This window comes from Micropterus dolomieu, linkage group LG01 (assembly GCF_021292245.1).
Source record: "Micropterus dolomieu isolate WLL.071019.BEF.003 ecotype Adirondacks linkage group LG01, ASM2129224v1, whole genome shotgun sequence".
NCBI lineage: Eukaryota > Metazoa > Chordata > Actinopteri > Centrarchiformes > Centrarchidae > Micropterus > Micropterus dolomieu.
Genome location: NC_060150.1, coordinates 14,838,035 through 14,854,852, shown reverse-complemented (window position 1 = coordinate 14,854,852; position 16,818 = coordinate 14,838,035). Strand labels below are relative to the sequence as shown.

Here is a 16,818-nt window from a genome sequence, read left to right as displayed (position 1 = left end):
AAAGCGTGAACATGCGTTTCAATAGGGACTTCGCACGGTTCGTGCTCGGGCCCTAATAATAACACTAATAACAATAATAGAAATAGTATGGACCGTTTTCTGCTACAAGACATTTATCATTGCGGTTTTCAATAAACAGGGCCCTCTTGAAATGAGCTTGGCTGAGAAAAAATTAAATGAATGAACCCAATGCAACACAAGCAAGGCCGTAAGATCAATCTCAAAATAAGAAAGCGTGAACATGCGTTTCAATAGGGACTTCGCACGGTTCGTGCTCGGGCCCTAATAATAACACTAATAACAATAATAGAAATAGTATGGACCGTTTTCTGCTACAAGACATTTATCATTGCGGTTTTCAATAAACAGGGCCCTCTTGAAATGAGCTTGGCTGAGAAAAAATTAAATGAATGAACCCAATGCAACACAAGCAAGGCCGTAAGATCAATCTCAAAATAAGAAAGCGTGAACATGCGTTTCAATAGGGACTTCGCACGGTTCGTGCTCGGGCCCTAATAATAACACTAATAACAATAATAGAAATAGTATGGACCGTTTTCTGCTACAAGACATTTATCATTGCGGTTTTCAATAAACAGGGCCCTCTTGAAATGAGCTTGGCTGAGAAAAAATTAAATGAATGAACCCAATGCAACACAAGCAAGGCCGTAAGATCAATCTCAAAATAAGAAAGCGTGAACATGAAATTGTAATTTGGTTCCCCTTCTTTATAATGTTTTGGGCTGGAATAAGAATCAGGACTCAGATGGGGCAATGTTTTGGATTGACCAACTGAATACAATGCAACCACTGGGATTTAATGATGATTGATTTTTTTAATTGAATGATTTTTGCTTCGGTTTCACTGTGGGGTTTTAATATCATAGTGGAATATTGTTTTTCTGTTATTAACAGGAGGAAGGCCCCTCTGTGGTCTTAAGGCTTGTTTGCTGAAATGCAGCAAACACAGGCCAAAGATTCTTTGGTGTTTTTGTAGAGACATTATCCCAAGTCAGTCTGTGCTGCAAATGTTCCATTTGTTATCTGTCAATCTTTTAATATAAAAAAACAAACAAAATAATAACACTCCAAGCAAATATCTTGGTCGCTGATATTATCAGGTTGCAGCCCAAGTACTCACAAAGATGATTGGGAGACCAGAGGTTGAATGTGCATGTCTGTTTCATGCCTTTTGAAATGTAGTCACCCATATTCCCTGTCAGTGTGTGCATGTGCATATTTTTGAATACTTTTATAAATATACGCTGTTTGTTTCTGTGAGCGAGCCATCTTAAAATGAGGACGGTAACTGGAGGAAACACTTCTCTGGCATTTCATGTGCAGACACACTGACACAAATGATGCACGAGAAGCGCGAGCAAGGACTTAGTGTAGCCTGTCCAAGTCACACTGATCCCGAAAACCACAGTGGGACTTATTCTGGGAAAGACCCTTTACAAAAACCTAACCATCGCTCATTGAGTTGCGCACCGACGCCAGTGGGAAAGCAACAAAGCGTAGGACAGCGTGACCACAAGTTGTTCGGCCCCACAACAAGGGCTGAAACCTCGGAGCAGTAAATCATAACGATCCCTTTGAGAGCCTCCTCTCGCCAAATTCATCCATATTTTCTTGGGAGATCGTCTGCATGCCACACTGCAGACAAGCAGAAACCACAAATTCTGAGAAAGCATTTTCAAATGAGTGAGCCAAATTCCTGTTTTCCAAGAAATGTTTTGCTAGTTTGGGCTTTGCAGGTGCTTCTGCGGGGTCGCTGTGCACTGCGTCCCTGCCCTGAATTTGGTTTGAAGTAAATCATTTGCTGCGAGCCAGTGTACACTTTTTATACTTTTAGTAAAAACACATTAGATTTAAGACTATGTTTATAAATGTGGGGTATTAGAAATACAGGGCTTCCTAAAGAGAATCAAAGGTTGATGTAGATGTCCTCGCCACATGTCAGCATACTTATTTACTTTGGATCAAATCTGAGCTACCTCCCTCTCAGAGAAAGCCCACCTGACACAATTTGTCTTCACTGGAAGCCATTTGAATACAGCTCACTTTACAAAAGACAAACGATTTGCAGACAGATTTAAATATTCTGGTTCCACGAATTCATAGAAGAAAGCACTTGTTCTTTGAATAGAATCGCCATGGCACAGGCGCACCAAAAGCTTTTCCAACATCTGGATCCAATGATCTGCCTTTGTCCAATCCACAGTTGCCAGGGCCACACAGATGTGCTGACAGGGTTTTAGCCAATCTGCCATCTCACGTACTGCTTCCTATAATCCTCCTCCTTCACCAAACCCTGCAGCCTGCAGAGCTCTTTAAACGCCTCGCTTCTGCTTGTTTTTCCTCCGCTTACCTTGCGCTATAGTTTTGCATGCAAATCACAGCACCCTGCTGATTTGCGGTTTACATTTCCCAAACATGCACAGCCCGATGTGTAATTTGGTGTCGGTGGCTGCACTTCCTGTGTCATGGAAACAAAAGTGCACTGTCATCTTAACAAGTTTGTGAATCAGAGCAACCGCAGCCAGGCAGTTTACAGTAAAGGGCAATTTTTGGTAGAAAAGTATTGATTGGCACAAGATTTGTTTTGTATATTTACTGCAGAATGTAAACAACAGATATAATTGGTGCTGGTATTCTTGCAATTCACTTCCCACATATAAAATAGAAATCTGACAGTGTGGCCATGACCTAGACATCTTCTTTCCTGGGACTTTCCCTTGTTTTTTGCAGGTGGTGCTCTGCTTAATTACTGTTCATCGCTGTTTACCCAGTTGTTCATCCCTTAATTCCCAGCACATGCTGCTGCTGATGCCAGAAACATGAAATACATCACTTCCAGTGCACCATAGTACAATTATTCATATGAAAATGTCAGTTTGTACATTTAAATAACCATTAGGCATGCTTGAGAAATACAGAAATATATCTTATTGATTATTGATTGTTTTTCTCAGTCATTTTTACCCTAGCATGCTTTGTGGGAAACATACAGAGGTCAGCACCTTTGAGCTCCACCTGTACTTCACACTGAACACAGACACACTTGCATTGCTTTGAGTTTCTGCCCCAGTTCTTCCAGCGTGGACTCCACTAATTGTTTCTGAAAATCAAGTGCTGACAGTATTCTGGGAATTGACTGTATCTCTCTATGAGTGTATGGGGGAGGGCAAAGCACGCTGCCTCAGCACATTTCCAGCGGTTTCCTCGGCTTTGTCGCTTACAGTAAGCCCTGACTGTGTCATATGGCACACATCAGTCACACAAACTACTCATCTGCTGATCCACATCGAGCTGCATACAGTCGGAGTGCAAGTTTAAGCCAAACCACTGTAGAAATGCACTGATATATATTGGACTTCACACTGGGTTTCAATCGGTTTTCTATCTATTTTCTGGTAAGTCGCCCACACATTCATTGCTAAATTGGATATAGTCTCTCCACCACATCAACTGGCTTGTTTCAACACAAGAGCGCAAAGATTCTTCTTAAACTGCTTGTTCATTTTTTGTTGATTGCATTTGCAACCTAATTCTTTCAGTCACTATTCACAACAACCATCGGTGAAGCAGGTAAAACATAAACTAACTGGAAAATCAATACCAACGCTTGTATCAAAGCTGATGTTATGCCAGTTTACCTCATGCTTCATCTTATGTTTGTTCATTCAACTTTGATCAGTTTTACATTAAAACAAGGTCAAATATTTTCATTACCATTACATGCCGCTGTGTCATGGTACCAATGCAAAAGCAGACTTTTAGCTGGCAAAAGCAAACAAAATAACTTATTTTGTTTATGATATTAGCAAATCAGCTAATATGGAGCAGTTTAATTAGGAAAGTCACCTATGCTAACTAGCTAAGCTACACAACTTAGGTAACTTGGAATCATTTAGGGAATGTATAAAATACCCATGTGAAAGATTTACAGACAAAGAATCAGACACAAAATATCACTGATGTCCAAAATATATAATTATCAGTTAAAATGTTAATGCATATAATGAAGTAGGTTTTGGCTGACAAGATGTAAGATTTGCCACCTAATTTAGAGGTTGGAGGCACAAAAAAAGCATCCAACCCTTGAAAATGTCTTGCAGCACAAGGTATCACTTTCACAAGCATTACTTCATTGTCTGGCATACCATTTCTCTCGATTCTCTTGTAATGCAGCACGTTAGCCCGAGGTCCTGGGGCTGAAGAGAAATACGACACTGGAGAGCTGTTTCCCATAGATTGTATCGCGACGCCGGACTATTTTGTGCTGAGGTTGCTTCTTTTCTCCGCTTTTGAAAATTTTCTCCATTCAGACATCGCTCAGGTTGACTCCAGCTCCATTATCTATTCCAGAACAAGTGCCACAGCAGCTTCAGTGTCTTTTGATAGACAAAATAGGTCAGGGTATGAAAGCCAAGCTGCAGACGAAGCAGATGAACAATGGCAGAGGAAAAAGTAGGGAATCATAGATGAGAGGGACAAAAGATGGATGACTTGAACTCTACTGTATATAAATTCTGAGAAGAAAAATAACTTTCAGACCCTTTTGAGAATCCACAGGGAAAGCTTCTGTCTGATAAAAAAGTAAACATCTTCTATAAAGTTCTTACTTTCGTGCCAGTTTCCATATTATCAAAGTATGCATCACTTTTTTCTGAATGATGTACTCCCAGGAGTTGAAGTAGTACAGGTATCTGAAACATTCTCCTAAAATAAATGCACTGTTCTGTATAAAGCCAGAGGGGGCAAGAGTGAACATGTTTTTTTCTTTCAAGTGAACACAAAGACATAGAAATTATCATTTTGATAAGACCTGCTTACGTGACACTAGGTTGGTAAAACATCTTAAACAAATTCAAAACCAAATAGAAATAACTTTTTTTTAAATAGTTGACCTACACTTTGCACTATAATTCCATTCGCAATAGAAAAGACAGGCAAATATACATAGGTTTTGTACTCGTTTCAAGTTTTTCTCACACACATTTTTGAGAATCATTTTAAATGGGAAATACATAACAATATGTAACTTAAAACTTTAAAGAAGTCAACTTTGAATTTTGGTTCCTTATACTACTTCTCCTGACGTGGATGGGTTACATCGGATTTAGCTGAAAACCCAGGGCATCTCAAAGGAAGGGCAACTTGTAATTTGATTACCGACGCTTTGTCAAAGCTTTGTCAACGTTGTTAATGGTTAGAAACGTTTGATTGATGGTATGAAATCATGTATTGCATATACATTTTTGGCTAATGTGTCATTTGGTTATAATGGTTAGTTTGCTGTCCATATAGAGTGACCTAGATTAATTGGGAAAGTTATTTATTAGCAGTATTTGCAGAACAGGCAATATTTTAGTGGTTTCAGGTAATGTAATGGTGCAGTAACAACTCTGGGACAAAAATCCCTTTGTAATAGAAAGCTTCAAACTCTTTCAGCATACTTGGATGACAATGACAATCCAAGACATCTTTGTCGTACCATCCGTGTTGTTCCACATTCCGACTTAAAAGCGCAAGAGCATACAGAAGTCGGAAGAAAGACTTTACAACTCGGGAAATGGGACCATCTGAGGAGCACATTAATGCACCATGACAACACTGATAATTACGTGAGGAAACTAGACTCCATGTACCAATAACAATAATGAAGGTGTAACTAACAGGTGCATCAAAGATAACACGATAGTCAAGATGTCAAGCAAGTACAGTTCATACATGCCCATAAAATACTAAGATGAGATTGAATCATCCAAAAATAATTTAAATCTCCTGTGTGGGTGCACCCGGTGTGTAGGGCATTTAACGTTTTTGTTATTTGTTAGCTAAACCATGCTACTAAGTTTATCCCCTGAATGCATTGCTCATGTACAAAGTGTTGTCAGTGGGGCAAACACAGAAGGAAAAACTAGAGCTGGAAATGTTGTTTGGGAGGGAGTATGGTTTCCCACTAAGTTACAGCAACGCTGGACTAAGGGTGGTAGAAAGGATGGGAACTGCATGCCCAAAATTAATTAGCTGAAGTTGTACCAAACTGTGAATTCAAATTCTAGTTATGTACTGAACAGTGTATTTTGTTTGTCATTACAACCCTAACAGCTACTGTGTTGCTAAATGAACTTACACTCACTGATATGGGCACCCAAAGCATTAAAACCTCCCATAGACTTGACATTGCATATTTAGTTCTGGGCTTAATTGCAAGGGAAATCCCAAACCATTCACCTCTTTCCAGAGCAGCTACATGCACAATCTGTACATCATATGGCCCATATACACCAACTCACTCAGACCAAAACTATACAGGAAACCCAGCCTTAACAGACGTAGTGCGGGGGTTTACGAACACTAACAGCCCTTGGACCACAGTTCCTCCATGTCTCACATCTGGAGAAAACAAAACAAGTGTAGACATAATAGCATTGCCAATATGCCTCTGGGTAATAAATCACTAATTTATGAATCATAAAATGTGTAGGAGAGTCTCAAGACGATGACTTTGAGAGGGAGGATTTGTGTTGGAACCTGTGAAAGACAGATGTGTCGCATAGGTTTACAATGTGAATACTGTTCTTTCTTCAGATCTGGACAGGTAAACGGGGGAAATGAAAGGGGTGTGTGGGCGAGGCTGAGATGACCTTTCCACCACGCCTGACATCATTTGAAACCTGATACGGCGCAAAGGTCAAGGGCAAAGGCAAATGGGGGTCGGATGATCTGAGTAGAGTTTGCCGACAACGTTTCACAAAGGGGGGAAGGGAGAAAGAGGAAGTGAAACTCGACACAGCGAAGGAATAAAAGCTTTGATCAGTGTGGGTCTTTAAAGGTCAGTTTCAGCACTGACTGACGTTACAAACATCTGAAATTGGATTTATCCTATCAGGGGACACTAAAACTCCACTTAAAGTGCAAACTCAACATGAAAAAAAACGGATGTTAACAAAGAGGTAAATTAAACCAAATAATCAATGAGTTACTAACAGCCTACTCCAAGAGGATGAACATGACCAGGGTCAAAAGCATTAAATTAACTCCTCTTGGACTCTACAGGGGCTATGTTTACTAAAAACAGAAATATGCTGATTATCTGCAATCCTCAGACATATATTGGTATTTGCTAAAACATCAAGTGAATTATGAGGGCTTTTGTTCTCAGTGACACTCCATGAGAGCTGACCACTTATCTCACTGGACACTGACCTCGCTGAGTCATAAAATAAGGTCAGTCTCAATGCTATTTGCCCTGATCTGGACCTTTTACAGCATATCGTTGTGCAGATCTTTGGAGAATACATTTGTTATGGTTAAGACAGCATCGAACAAATATTTAAAGCTACAGTTTCTTTGGCAGAAGAGAGACACTGAAAGATATCTTAGGGGACTTATAAAATCTTTCTTGTTTCACAAGCAGGAACCCACCCTTAACTTTGAAAGACTTAAGTTTTGTGTATTTGGTGCCATTATACGGTCAGTTTTCTCTTTTTCTGACATAGACAAAGAAAGAAGAAAATGACACATGTTAGGGCTTAGGGTGTAGTGGGTTCTATGTATCCATCTGGCAGCTCCACAGGGGAACAGTGCAAACCATGTTTGCGGTCAACACAACTATCTGAATACTATAAATGCATGTTCCAGTGAGGTTGTGACAAAGAAGTATTTCAATTTTGATGGAGATCAGCATCTGGGATTTCAGAAACAAGCAGAGATCGAGACAAATTCCAGACCTGAACACCATATTTCTGGGGTCAAGAAATCAAACTAAGAATTTAAGTGTCGTATGTTTATGTACAGTAAAGTGGAGAATCAACAGGTCTGCTTAACTTGTGGCATATATGCAAAAAGGACATCATTAATGTATAGTTTAACCACAGAACCCACAACATAAATGGATGAAAACTGTAAAAGATGTCAGTCTGACTAAGAGCAGGAAGTCAAGTGAGCCTTTTTCTTTTTATGGGTTCTGTGACCAGAGGAGCAGGCAAAAAATAACATTATGCAACACACTGACCAAAAAGTATTTTATTAGTCATTGAAATTTGGTCCATAAAAGCAAGGTCTGGAAAAAATCAATTGGCAATTTAATGGCAATTAATCTCTGTTTTATTATGTCACATTTTCTTCTTTTTTGTGCCAAGTTGTTTCTGTCTTGCTTGCAGTATTGGCAGGATTTTTATGTGTGACTCTTTCTTGAGATGTCTGTAAAACTGTAGAACTGCTTCTTCTTGGTTGATCTTGTAAGTGTAAGTGATCTTCCTTGTTCTTCAGCACAAACATCTAATATGCTAAATGCCCACTCTGCAGAGAGAGAGGGAGAGAGAGAGAAGGTCTTCTTCAGTCGCCTTCAGGAGCATCGTCTCCTATCTGGCAGATCTGGAGGCATGCCAGCACCCGCCCTTTGAAATCAGCATCGCGGTGCACGGAGTTGACAAGTGCGCCTCCCCCTCCAAACGTTGTTTGACATACCCATCGTTATATGCTTCGCCTCTGGTAGTTTCTTTTTTAAAAGGCAAGCTCAAAGCCACAGATTACATTTTGCTCACAACCCGTGCGGGTAAAATAACCTACAGAGGGAGCGACAGCGAGAATCAGGCTCTCATTTGGAGAGAGTTTGCGCGTAAACGGCACCGGGCATCACTGGTGTCTGGATATTTTCTTTTCTTTTTAAGTTATCGGTGACTGCAAGGTTGAAGGGACAGCGCAGGGGGGGAGCAGAGTGACTGTTTTATGTGGATTGCGAGCATCGGATGCGCAAAACATTTGGGACTTGAAGGCACCTGTGGATGCAACATCCCCCTGATCTTTGGACTCACACCGTTTACAAAGTAAGGATTCGCCTCAAGATATAATTGATAATCGTTGCGGTTTCGGTCAAACACCCTGCAGTTAAGACGAGAATCGGACCATGCTACTGAGTGTCTCCTTCCTGGTGGTTCCCCTGCTGACCATAACCGGCTGCGGCTCGTCGTACGTGCCGTGCCAGACGTGCGATCAGAAGGCCATGTCCATGTGTCCGCCGGTGCCGGTGGGCTGTCATCTGGTGAAGGAGCCCGGCTGCGGCTGCTGCCTGACGTGCGCGCTCGAAGAGGGCCAGCCGTGCGGCGTGTACACCAGGCCGTGCACGCGCGGGCTCCGCTGCTTGCCCAAGAATGGCGAGGAGAAGCCGCTGCACGCGCTCCTGCACGGACGGGGGGTGTGCATGAACGAGAAGTTGTATAAAATGTTGCATTCGTCAAAAGGTAGGCGTGTGGAAAGATCACAAATGCTATAATTATGCATATACAGGGGACTGACTTTAACGGGGCATTAATTAACTGAATTAAGGAAGACATTAATTGATTGCAGCTTTATTTTTTTATTAATTGAAGTTAGTAAATCCCTTGTTTTATATTCTTTCCCTCCATTATACTAAACTATGGGACTCTGAAGTCAAATTATTGAAACACATTTGTAGTGATCTCCTTGGTCAAGCAATAATTCCAATACTTCTATGATAAATATGTTAGATCTCATAGTATTTGTACATTTGCCTTGCAGAAATGATGTTTCAGCCTAAGATCTAAAGGGCTCTGGGCATAGAAATAGCAAACAGCTGGATGGAGATGTTGCTCCTCCCTTGTCAATGCAAGAATTTTAATGAAGCCCATAAGTGACACATGCACACAGTAAGCCAGTGATACAGTGGTAAATGAAAAAGAAAGACACACTATTTCACACCCTATCATAAAACCTTCCTCCAAAATGCATGCTGTGAATATACATACTTTTTTCTATAGGAGGGGGATAAAAAAAAAGAGGGTGAAATGAGTTCAGGTGCCCTCCCCTGTCTCCTTGTCTCTTTAGGAGCCAGCGAGGCAGATGTGGGTCAACTCACAGCCCTCTTTAAGACGGGCTGACACCTGTCATTACCAAGGCACACGACTCCAAAGCACTTGTGTGCCATGACCCTGTGAACTCTGTCAACAATTGGTGCCGGGCGCCAATCATCCTGTCATCTTGATTTGAAAGGCCCTTGTGGGGCTGTGAGCCATAAATCAGTAGGTTTCGTGTGAGTGGCCCATCGCCTCGGGGCCCCCCAGCCGACTTAAAACAAGGGAGAAAATTACAGGTGGTGTTTCTGCGTGGCTCCTTGTTGGCTCCTTTGAATGGCAGTTCAGGGACAGTCACTGTGTCTGCTGGGGAGCGCTTTGAGGGAAATGTTGGCTTGTGGCCGTTGCACTCACTCTCTTCAAGGGATGAAATCAGATTTTACCCTCTTCTCTTCCTCTATAGTTTCCTGTATTTTCTATTCCTTTTTTGTCAGTTGGCCTGCACACCTCTACTTTTCTTCATCCACCACCTGTGCCTTTTCCCACATCTAACCCACCTTTTTGTCTCCATCTCTCTATTCTCTCCCCCACAGTGCCCCTTCTCCTCTTTCCCTGCCTGGCGACTGTCCCTCCTCATCTTTTCCACCCTATTCTTCCTCTCCCTCCATCCCCAGTTGACCCTTTCCATTCTGTGTTGTGTTTTATTTTTCTGCATATTGGAGCTTTAGTGTACAAGCTACTCTGGAAACACAAATAATCTCACTGGCTGTGTTAAACCTCACTTTCTGGTTAAGTGGTGTTACAAGTCCAGTAACAAAAGGCAGAAGATAAGGACGGGGGAAGCGTTGATATGATGCCATACAAACTTATCAGTGTCACATTCAAATTAGCCTTGTCAAAGATAAGCTTGTTCCCTGGCCATCAATCTGACATTTCTTTTTCTGTTGTTTTTGTGATCAGAATTCCTTTTTACCATAACATTTTTGCTGTTAGTCAGATTACACTGAAAAAACATTCTTTGGCTGCATTCAGTCAATCATATTAAGATTATTTCACCCTTCTGAAAAATTGTTGTATAACCAAAAAAACCCCTCCAATCTTCTATTCATCTCCCCTTCCCTTTTCCTCCCCTTCCCACTCTATCCTCTGCTCTCTCCCACCACTCTTCGTTAGTCCCACCCTGGTCTCTTCATCTGTCTCCCTCGCTCCTCTCCCTCCTCCTCTCCCTCCCTCGCTCTGTCTCAGCGCTGCAGGCAGGCCCAGGCTGTGCAGTGATTCAGCAGAATGCAGGCTGAGCGTGGGTTACTGATCCCCCATCTGTCTGCCCGTCAGCCAGCTTCTCCATTAACTCCACATCTCCTGCTGGGCGCTCTCTCTTAACACATATATTAAACAAAACCCATAAACACGCTCATAAATCTACACACTTCATCTTAGAGGCACTTTAGAAATTAGCCAAAAAAATGTGTACGCATACATACAGTAAATTTATAAAATAGTAGGAGTTGCCAAAAAGGTTATGCGTACACTCTAAGTACATGTGATGTGTGATTTTTTCACCACCACATTAATGCACATGTGTATTTTGTATGTGTCAAAGATCAGAAAAAATGACACAAGCTGTCATTTAAACCAGATAAAAGTTAAAAATTTAAGTGTTTAGTCATGTTTGCAAGTGTGCGTAGCACTATAAAACATGTAATGTTTGTAAAGTAATGGTTATGCTTCTGCAGCATTATCTGGGGAGATTCCTTTACATTGATTTTCCAGATGAAGCAAGGAAGGCAACAAGAGTTTTTTTGTCACTAATTCCTGCAGGGATCTCCAGGATCATCAGGTCTCACAATTCCAACACGAGGAAAAGGGAGAGGAAGAAAGAAAATGAAAGATGTGATCAGTCAGCACAGGTCAGATTAGACAAGCTCGAGGATTAGCAAGTGAGGACTTGATTTGACTTACACTGGCTGCTGATCTGCTTCAGATTTCTCTGGAGAAAATAAAACAGTGTCAGCAGTAAACTGGAGGATGGGGAATCTCTCTTGTTTTTTCCAAGAACCTGTCATTATGTGGATGGCTGACATCATCGTGCTCTTCATCATCATCACTGGGGGGTGGAGGGGCTTGGGAGGTTTTAAGGATCATTTGCAACGTGGCGGTGGCCTTGTTTCACCGCCCAGTTAGCTTAGTAGCTTAGCGATCACGTCAGTGCAGAAACAGAGGGGTTTATATGCAGAGTTTGCAATCTGCCAAAATGAAACGGAAGCAAGTGCGTGACACAGCAGTGGAAATGGGCCAGCTGTGGCTTAGGACACATACAAGGCTAATGCATGTTTAAAGCTATAAATGAAGTGAAATATGAATTTAAAGTGCTTTTGGGAAAGAAAGCCGCTCATTCTGACCTCAACACTGTTGCTGTGGTCATATGAATAGAGGGTGGGACGAGGGGGAGGGGCGAGAGCTGAGGTTTCTGCGACTGTGCACAACTCCCCAAAATTTAGCAAAGAGCTGTATTTTGCACAGATGAAAGATGCATGTACACGAGGGTTTCTGTGGGGGTTAGCACCCAAAATGGGCTGCGGCTGTTTTTGGTGGCTTGCCACATGACAAGTGTAATAGCATGTTTTCATGGGCCTGGGTGCCAGGGTGAGACTAAATATCTCATTTAGGTCACTGGCTATAAAAGTTTTAAAACCCCTGGTCTACATATACCCCAAACTGGCAGCCTAACTTGCCATAAATGTAGGCTATGTTGTTCTGTATGTCAACACATCCAATCTGAAACTGGCCAGTAGCCACTAACTGTGCAAATAAGCATTTAGCTGGTGCAGTGAAATCATCACTTTGTTTTGTGACGTTACCAAATTCGAAATTAGATTTTGACCCCCTTCAGTCTCACGAAAGCAACAGAAAAATGCTTTGAAGCTGTGTTCACACAAGAACTAATATTATACTTGTGGCCATTAAGTTTTTTGTAGTAATTGGTATCATTGTATTTTTTAATCCCGCCTGTCTGTAATTTGTAAAGTTCTTGTAGAAATGACTGACTATACTGTGTCAAAGAGAGTTCTCATCTGATAATAATAATCCTGTGTAAATCAAGCATCAGCTAACTGCAGCTGAGCTTTTTTGGTACATGCTTATATTATTTTATGCAGTTGCACAACAGATTCTAATTCAGAAAGTGGCATATTTTTAATTAGCAGTTTTACACTAATTTAAGGAATGAATAATATAATAAATAATAATAATAATAATAGTAGAAATGAAAGGAAGGGTTATGAATGACTTTTTAAGGCTAATCTAGTTTTGAATTTTGACATTTTTTAAAAATGAAAGCTCATGTTTGGCAGAGACTTAAATTATCAAATTCTGGTGCACAGTGAGTCACCATGTGGAGTTCTTGACCACTAGTAGCGCTATAGAGCAATGTTTTTATGAGACGGTCCCCGGTTTGTTTGTATATTGTGATCTACTAGCACGTGCACAAGTATGTATGTACATAAATATGTACCGTAACGAGCATGCAAGGTTCTTTCATTTTGTTATACAACCTTGTGTTTAATAATGATAAACAAAATACCCTGATATAATACACAATACTATCAATTGCACAGGGCTGTAATTGCTTGCAAACTATATGATGTCCTTCCCTCAATGATGAGTGACCTTGTCTGTCTTTACCTCCTTATCAGATGGAGAATCTCACGATGATGCCATGCCACCCGCCCCTGAGTTGATGCCACCCCAAACCAAGGTGCCCTTATATAGAGGCCACATCGACAAAAAGAAGGCCCAGGCCATGGAGCAGGCCAATGTACGCAAGAACTATCTGGCCAGGCCGGGACTCATCAGGAATACAGACTTCTCAGCATCCAGCTTGGATAAACTGGAGCCTGAGTTTGTAAGTGACGTAAAGATACTCAGTAAAGATAACTCAGAGGGACATTTTTGCTTTGACTGATTGAGATTTGGAGCAATTTTCTGAACCATATTTTGTTTTGATATTGGCAAACAAACAGACATTTGCTTTACTTTAAATCAGAAAACTCTCAGATAGGCTACTGCACTCTACTGCGTCAGGCTTCATAAAGAAACCAGTTCTGACAAATCAGCCAAGATGCCCTGCAGGGCCACTTTCACACTTTCAAATGCCAATTTACAAAAGTACTCATCAGTGGAGGTACTTCCCACCTCCTTATTCTTGATTTCTTGGGCATCTCACAAACTTCCAAGGGCATGTTAGACCATAATGTTAAACTCTGTTACATAAACACACATTGAGATCATGCAAACACTCACACCTGTGTCTGTATGTGTAGGGGCCCTGCAGGAGAAGACTGGATAGTCTAATTCAAAGCATGAAGGACACTTCCAGGGTCTTGGCTCTCACTCTGCACATTCCCAACTGTGACAAGAAGGGCTTCTTCAAGCGCAAACAGGTATGGATACATTTATTTATTACATGTAATTTATAAATTTAACAAAGCAGGCAAGGGTTTCATCGCATCTGCTTCATAACCTTTGTCCAATAAACTCTTTACTTGCAGTGTAAGCCGTCTCGTGGTCGGAGGAGGGGGATCTGCTGGTGCGTTGACCGTTTTGGCCTGAAAATGCACGGCATCAACTATGCTGGAGGAGACCTGCAGTGCAAAGGCCTCGACAGCAGCAGCAACAGCAACGAATGACAGAGTGAACTGGTCGTACTAAGTTGAGCTCCAAACTTGCCACATAATGACTTCCAATCCAGAAAATATGGCACAAATGCTTATATATATAGTCAGGTGTGATGGACTGGGCTGTTTTTATTTTTAAGGGGAGCTGAACTAAAAAGCTTAATTGGGTGAAAATCTGCGCATGTAAGTCTTTACTCTGGCTCCCCACTGACTGTGTACTATGTTTGAGGGTAGCTAACACCTCACCTCTTTATATCCATAGATAATAGAGGATTATATATATTTGTATGATACTGATAATATGTTGTGTACTTATGAGTCTATTGCTAAATTTACTCTTAAGAACTTCTGAGACAAGACATATATTAAATGTGGCTAAAAATCTCTATTTTAATTTGGTCATGGTGACGATCAACATGAAAGACTGACAATCACGAGACATCACTGAAGAGTAAGTCAGTTCTTGTCTAAATTAGCAATCTTTTACTCATTTTTAATTGCGTGAATGACATCCTGATGTAAGAGGCATTTTTTTATATATCCATTAACGACGTCTGCCTTTTAATTCTGCCTCCAACCTACTGTCACGGAACACTATCCCACTTGTAGGCTATTTTGCCAAGCAGGAAAAGGGGAGAAGGGTTCTGCAGGATTCCTGTAGGAGGCTGGGTATATTATATTGTCATCACATGGGTCAATCGTGAGTGGGCAGGAGACAGGCACAATCAACTTACAGCCATGTCAGCGTAATAGCTATCGTATGTTTGTTCAGCATCAATTCAAAAAATCATTGGTCTTTTATAACTAATTGGAGGCAAAGACCTGCACACTTAAAGGAATAGTTTGACATTTTAGGAAATAAACGTATCCCCCTCTCTTGCAGAGAGTTAGATGAGAAGATGAGAGTCTCTGTTAGTTGCCTTGTTACCGCTCAGAGCCAAGAAATAGAAACCGGTGCTCAAAATCCATAACAACTAATTTTAAATTTGGGGAAATTAACTAAGAAATCAATATGAATCATGTAAATGATTTTGCCAGTTTAGCCAGTTTTTTACATCTTCATTAAAGTCACAATCACAATGTGACAATCTTGACATCCCTCAGCTCTGTCTAAACCTCAGTGCTCGCTGTGCACTTAGCTGCAGCTGTAACTTTTTAATCTGTCGAGTTTCATATGTTTCTGCTTGTTAAACATGGTTGTATTTTATGCAGTCAACCCCTCATAAAGTGATATTCTGGCTTTACCACCTCAGACAGACCCATGGTGCTTTCATCAAAAAGCAATTAGGATTATACTATAAAAGGTTAAATATTTGACTTCTCCTTTTGAAAGGCCTTTATCAAGTCCAGACAATTGTGTCCACTGTTTGTAAATGTATGTACAGTGTGCGCATGCTCCTGAGTGTGTCTCTATGTGTGTGTGTGTGTGTGTGTATGTGTACTATGCTGTATGTGCCATGCCCTTATAGCTCACATAGAGGCCAGCCTACCCAAGCTACTGTCCGACAAATGTGGTGCGGCGCATTTTCCTTCACACGCAAATTGTATGCAAAGTGCGCGCTTGTTTATGTTTCCACACTTTCCTGTTGGTCGATGGTGACTTGCTCTCATGGTTCATCAGGTCCTATATCCTGCAAAGAGCAAGGTTGCTGAGTTTATGTAAATGCAAGTGCCTTCTGCCCGACACCACTTTGAATTTTGATTTAAATGCGACTCATAGTGTCATTGAATGAGGGACAGTCCAGCACAAAAGAGGAAAAAAGTTTTGGTGTGGATGTGGTCTGAAAGATTTCCCAGTCAAGCACTGCCGAACGTACAATGACAGAGAACAACATATTTGTTCTAAAGTTTAAACGTTGTTTAGATTATTTTTGTTGTTGTTGTTGTTGTTGTAATCTTAATGTTCAATTAATGACTCTTATAATCTCAGACATTCCTAATGCCTAATCACTATCTTGTGATATTGGGAGAGCATTGGCAGGAGCTCATCAGCCAATTCTTCCCAGTGAAACACTTCTCTCTCTCATGATTCTAGCACACATGTAAACACAACACAGTGACACTTTTCAGAATCTCAGTTAAAAAAAAGATTAATGTGAACATTACAGTGAAATATTTATCAGGTGTGTAATTGATGTACTCGTGTTTTTTTTTTGTAATGACAAATCACTATTTAAATAAAAATTCATGTACTCACAAAATGCCTATCTGTCGGTCTATCGTTAAATGTGTGAACTCTGCCCAGATGGAAAGTTGTTGAGCCAGTGGTTGTGCTATCTCTGTAACTTTGACTCTACTCCGTGCAGGTTGTTTCCATCTGC

At 41.0% G+C, this 16,818-nt stretch overlaps 1 protein-coding gene across 1 annotated transcript; it reads left to right on the top strand.

Moving 5' to 3' along the window:
- The first annotated feature begins 8,480 nt into the window (after positions 1–8,480).
- On the top strand, positions 8,481–16,698 carry igfbp5a (insulin-like growth factor binding protein 5a). The gene is made up of 4 exons (XM_046059294.1): positions 8,481–9,254; positions 13,517–13,725; positions 14,144–14,263; positions 14,372–16,698. Exons 1-4 carry the CDS (start codon positions 8,921–8,923, stop codon positions 14,507–14,509), a joined length of 801 nt encoding a protein of 266 aa, XP_045915250.1. The 5' UTR covers positions 8,481–8,920; the 3' UTR covers positions 14,510–16,698.
- Positions 16,699–16,818: the final 120 nt, after the last annotated feature.

Bases quoted from the DNA above. Each gene is read 5' to 3' on its own strand.
- igfbp5a (XM_046059294.1), top strand. From the start codon at position 8,921: ATGCTACTGAGTGTCTCCTTCCTGGTGGTTCCCCTGCTGACCATAACC. The intron at 9,255-13,516 runs GTAGGCGTGTGG...CCTCCTTATCAG, and splicing joins AATGTTGCATTCGTCAAAAG to ATGGAGAATCTCACGATGAT. The intron at 13,726-14,143 runs GTAAGTGACGTA...CTGTATGTGTAG, and splicing joins ATAAACTGGAGCCTGAGTTT to GGGCCCTGCAGGAGAAGACT.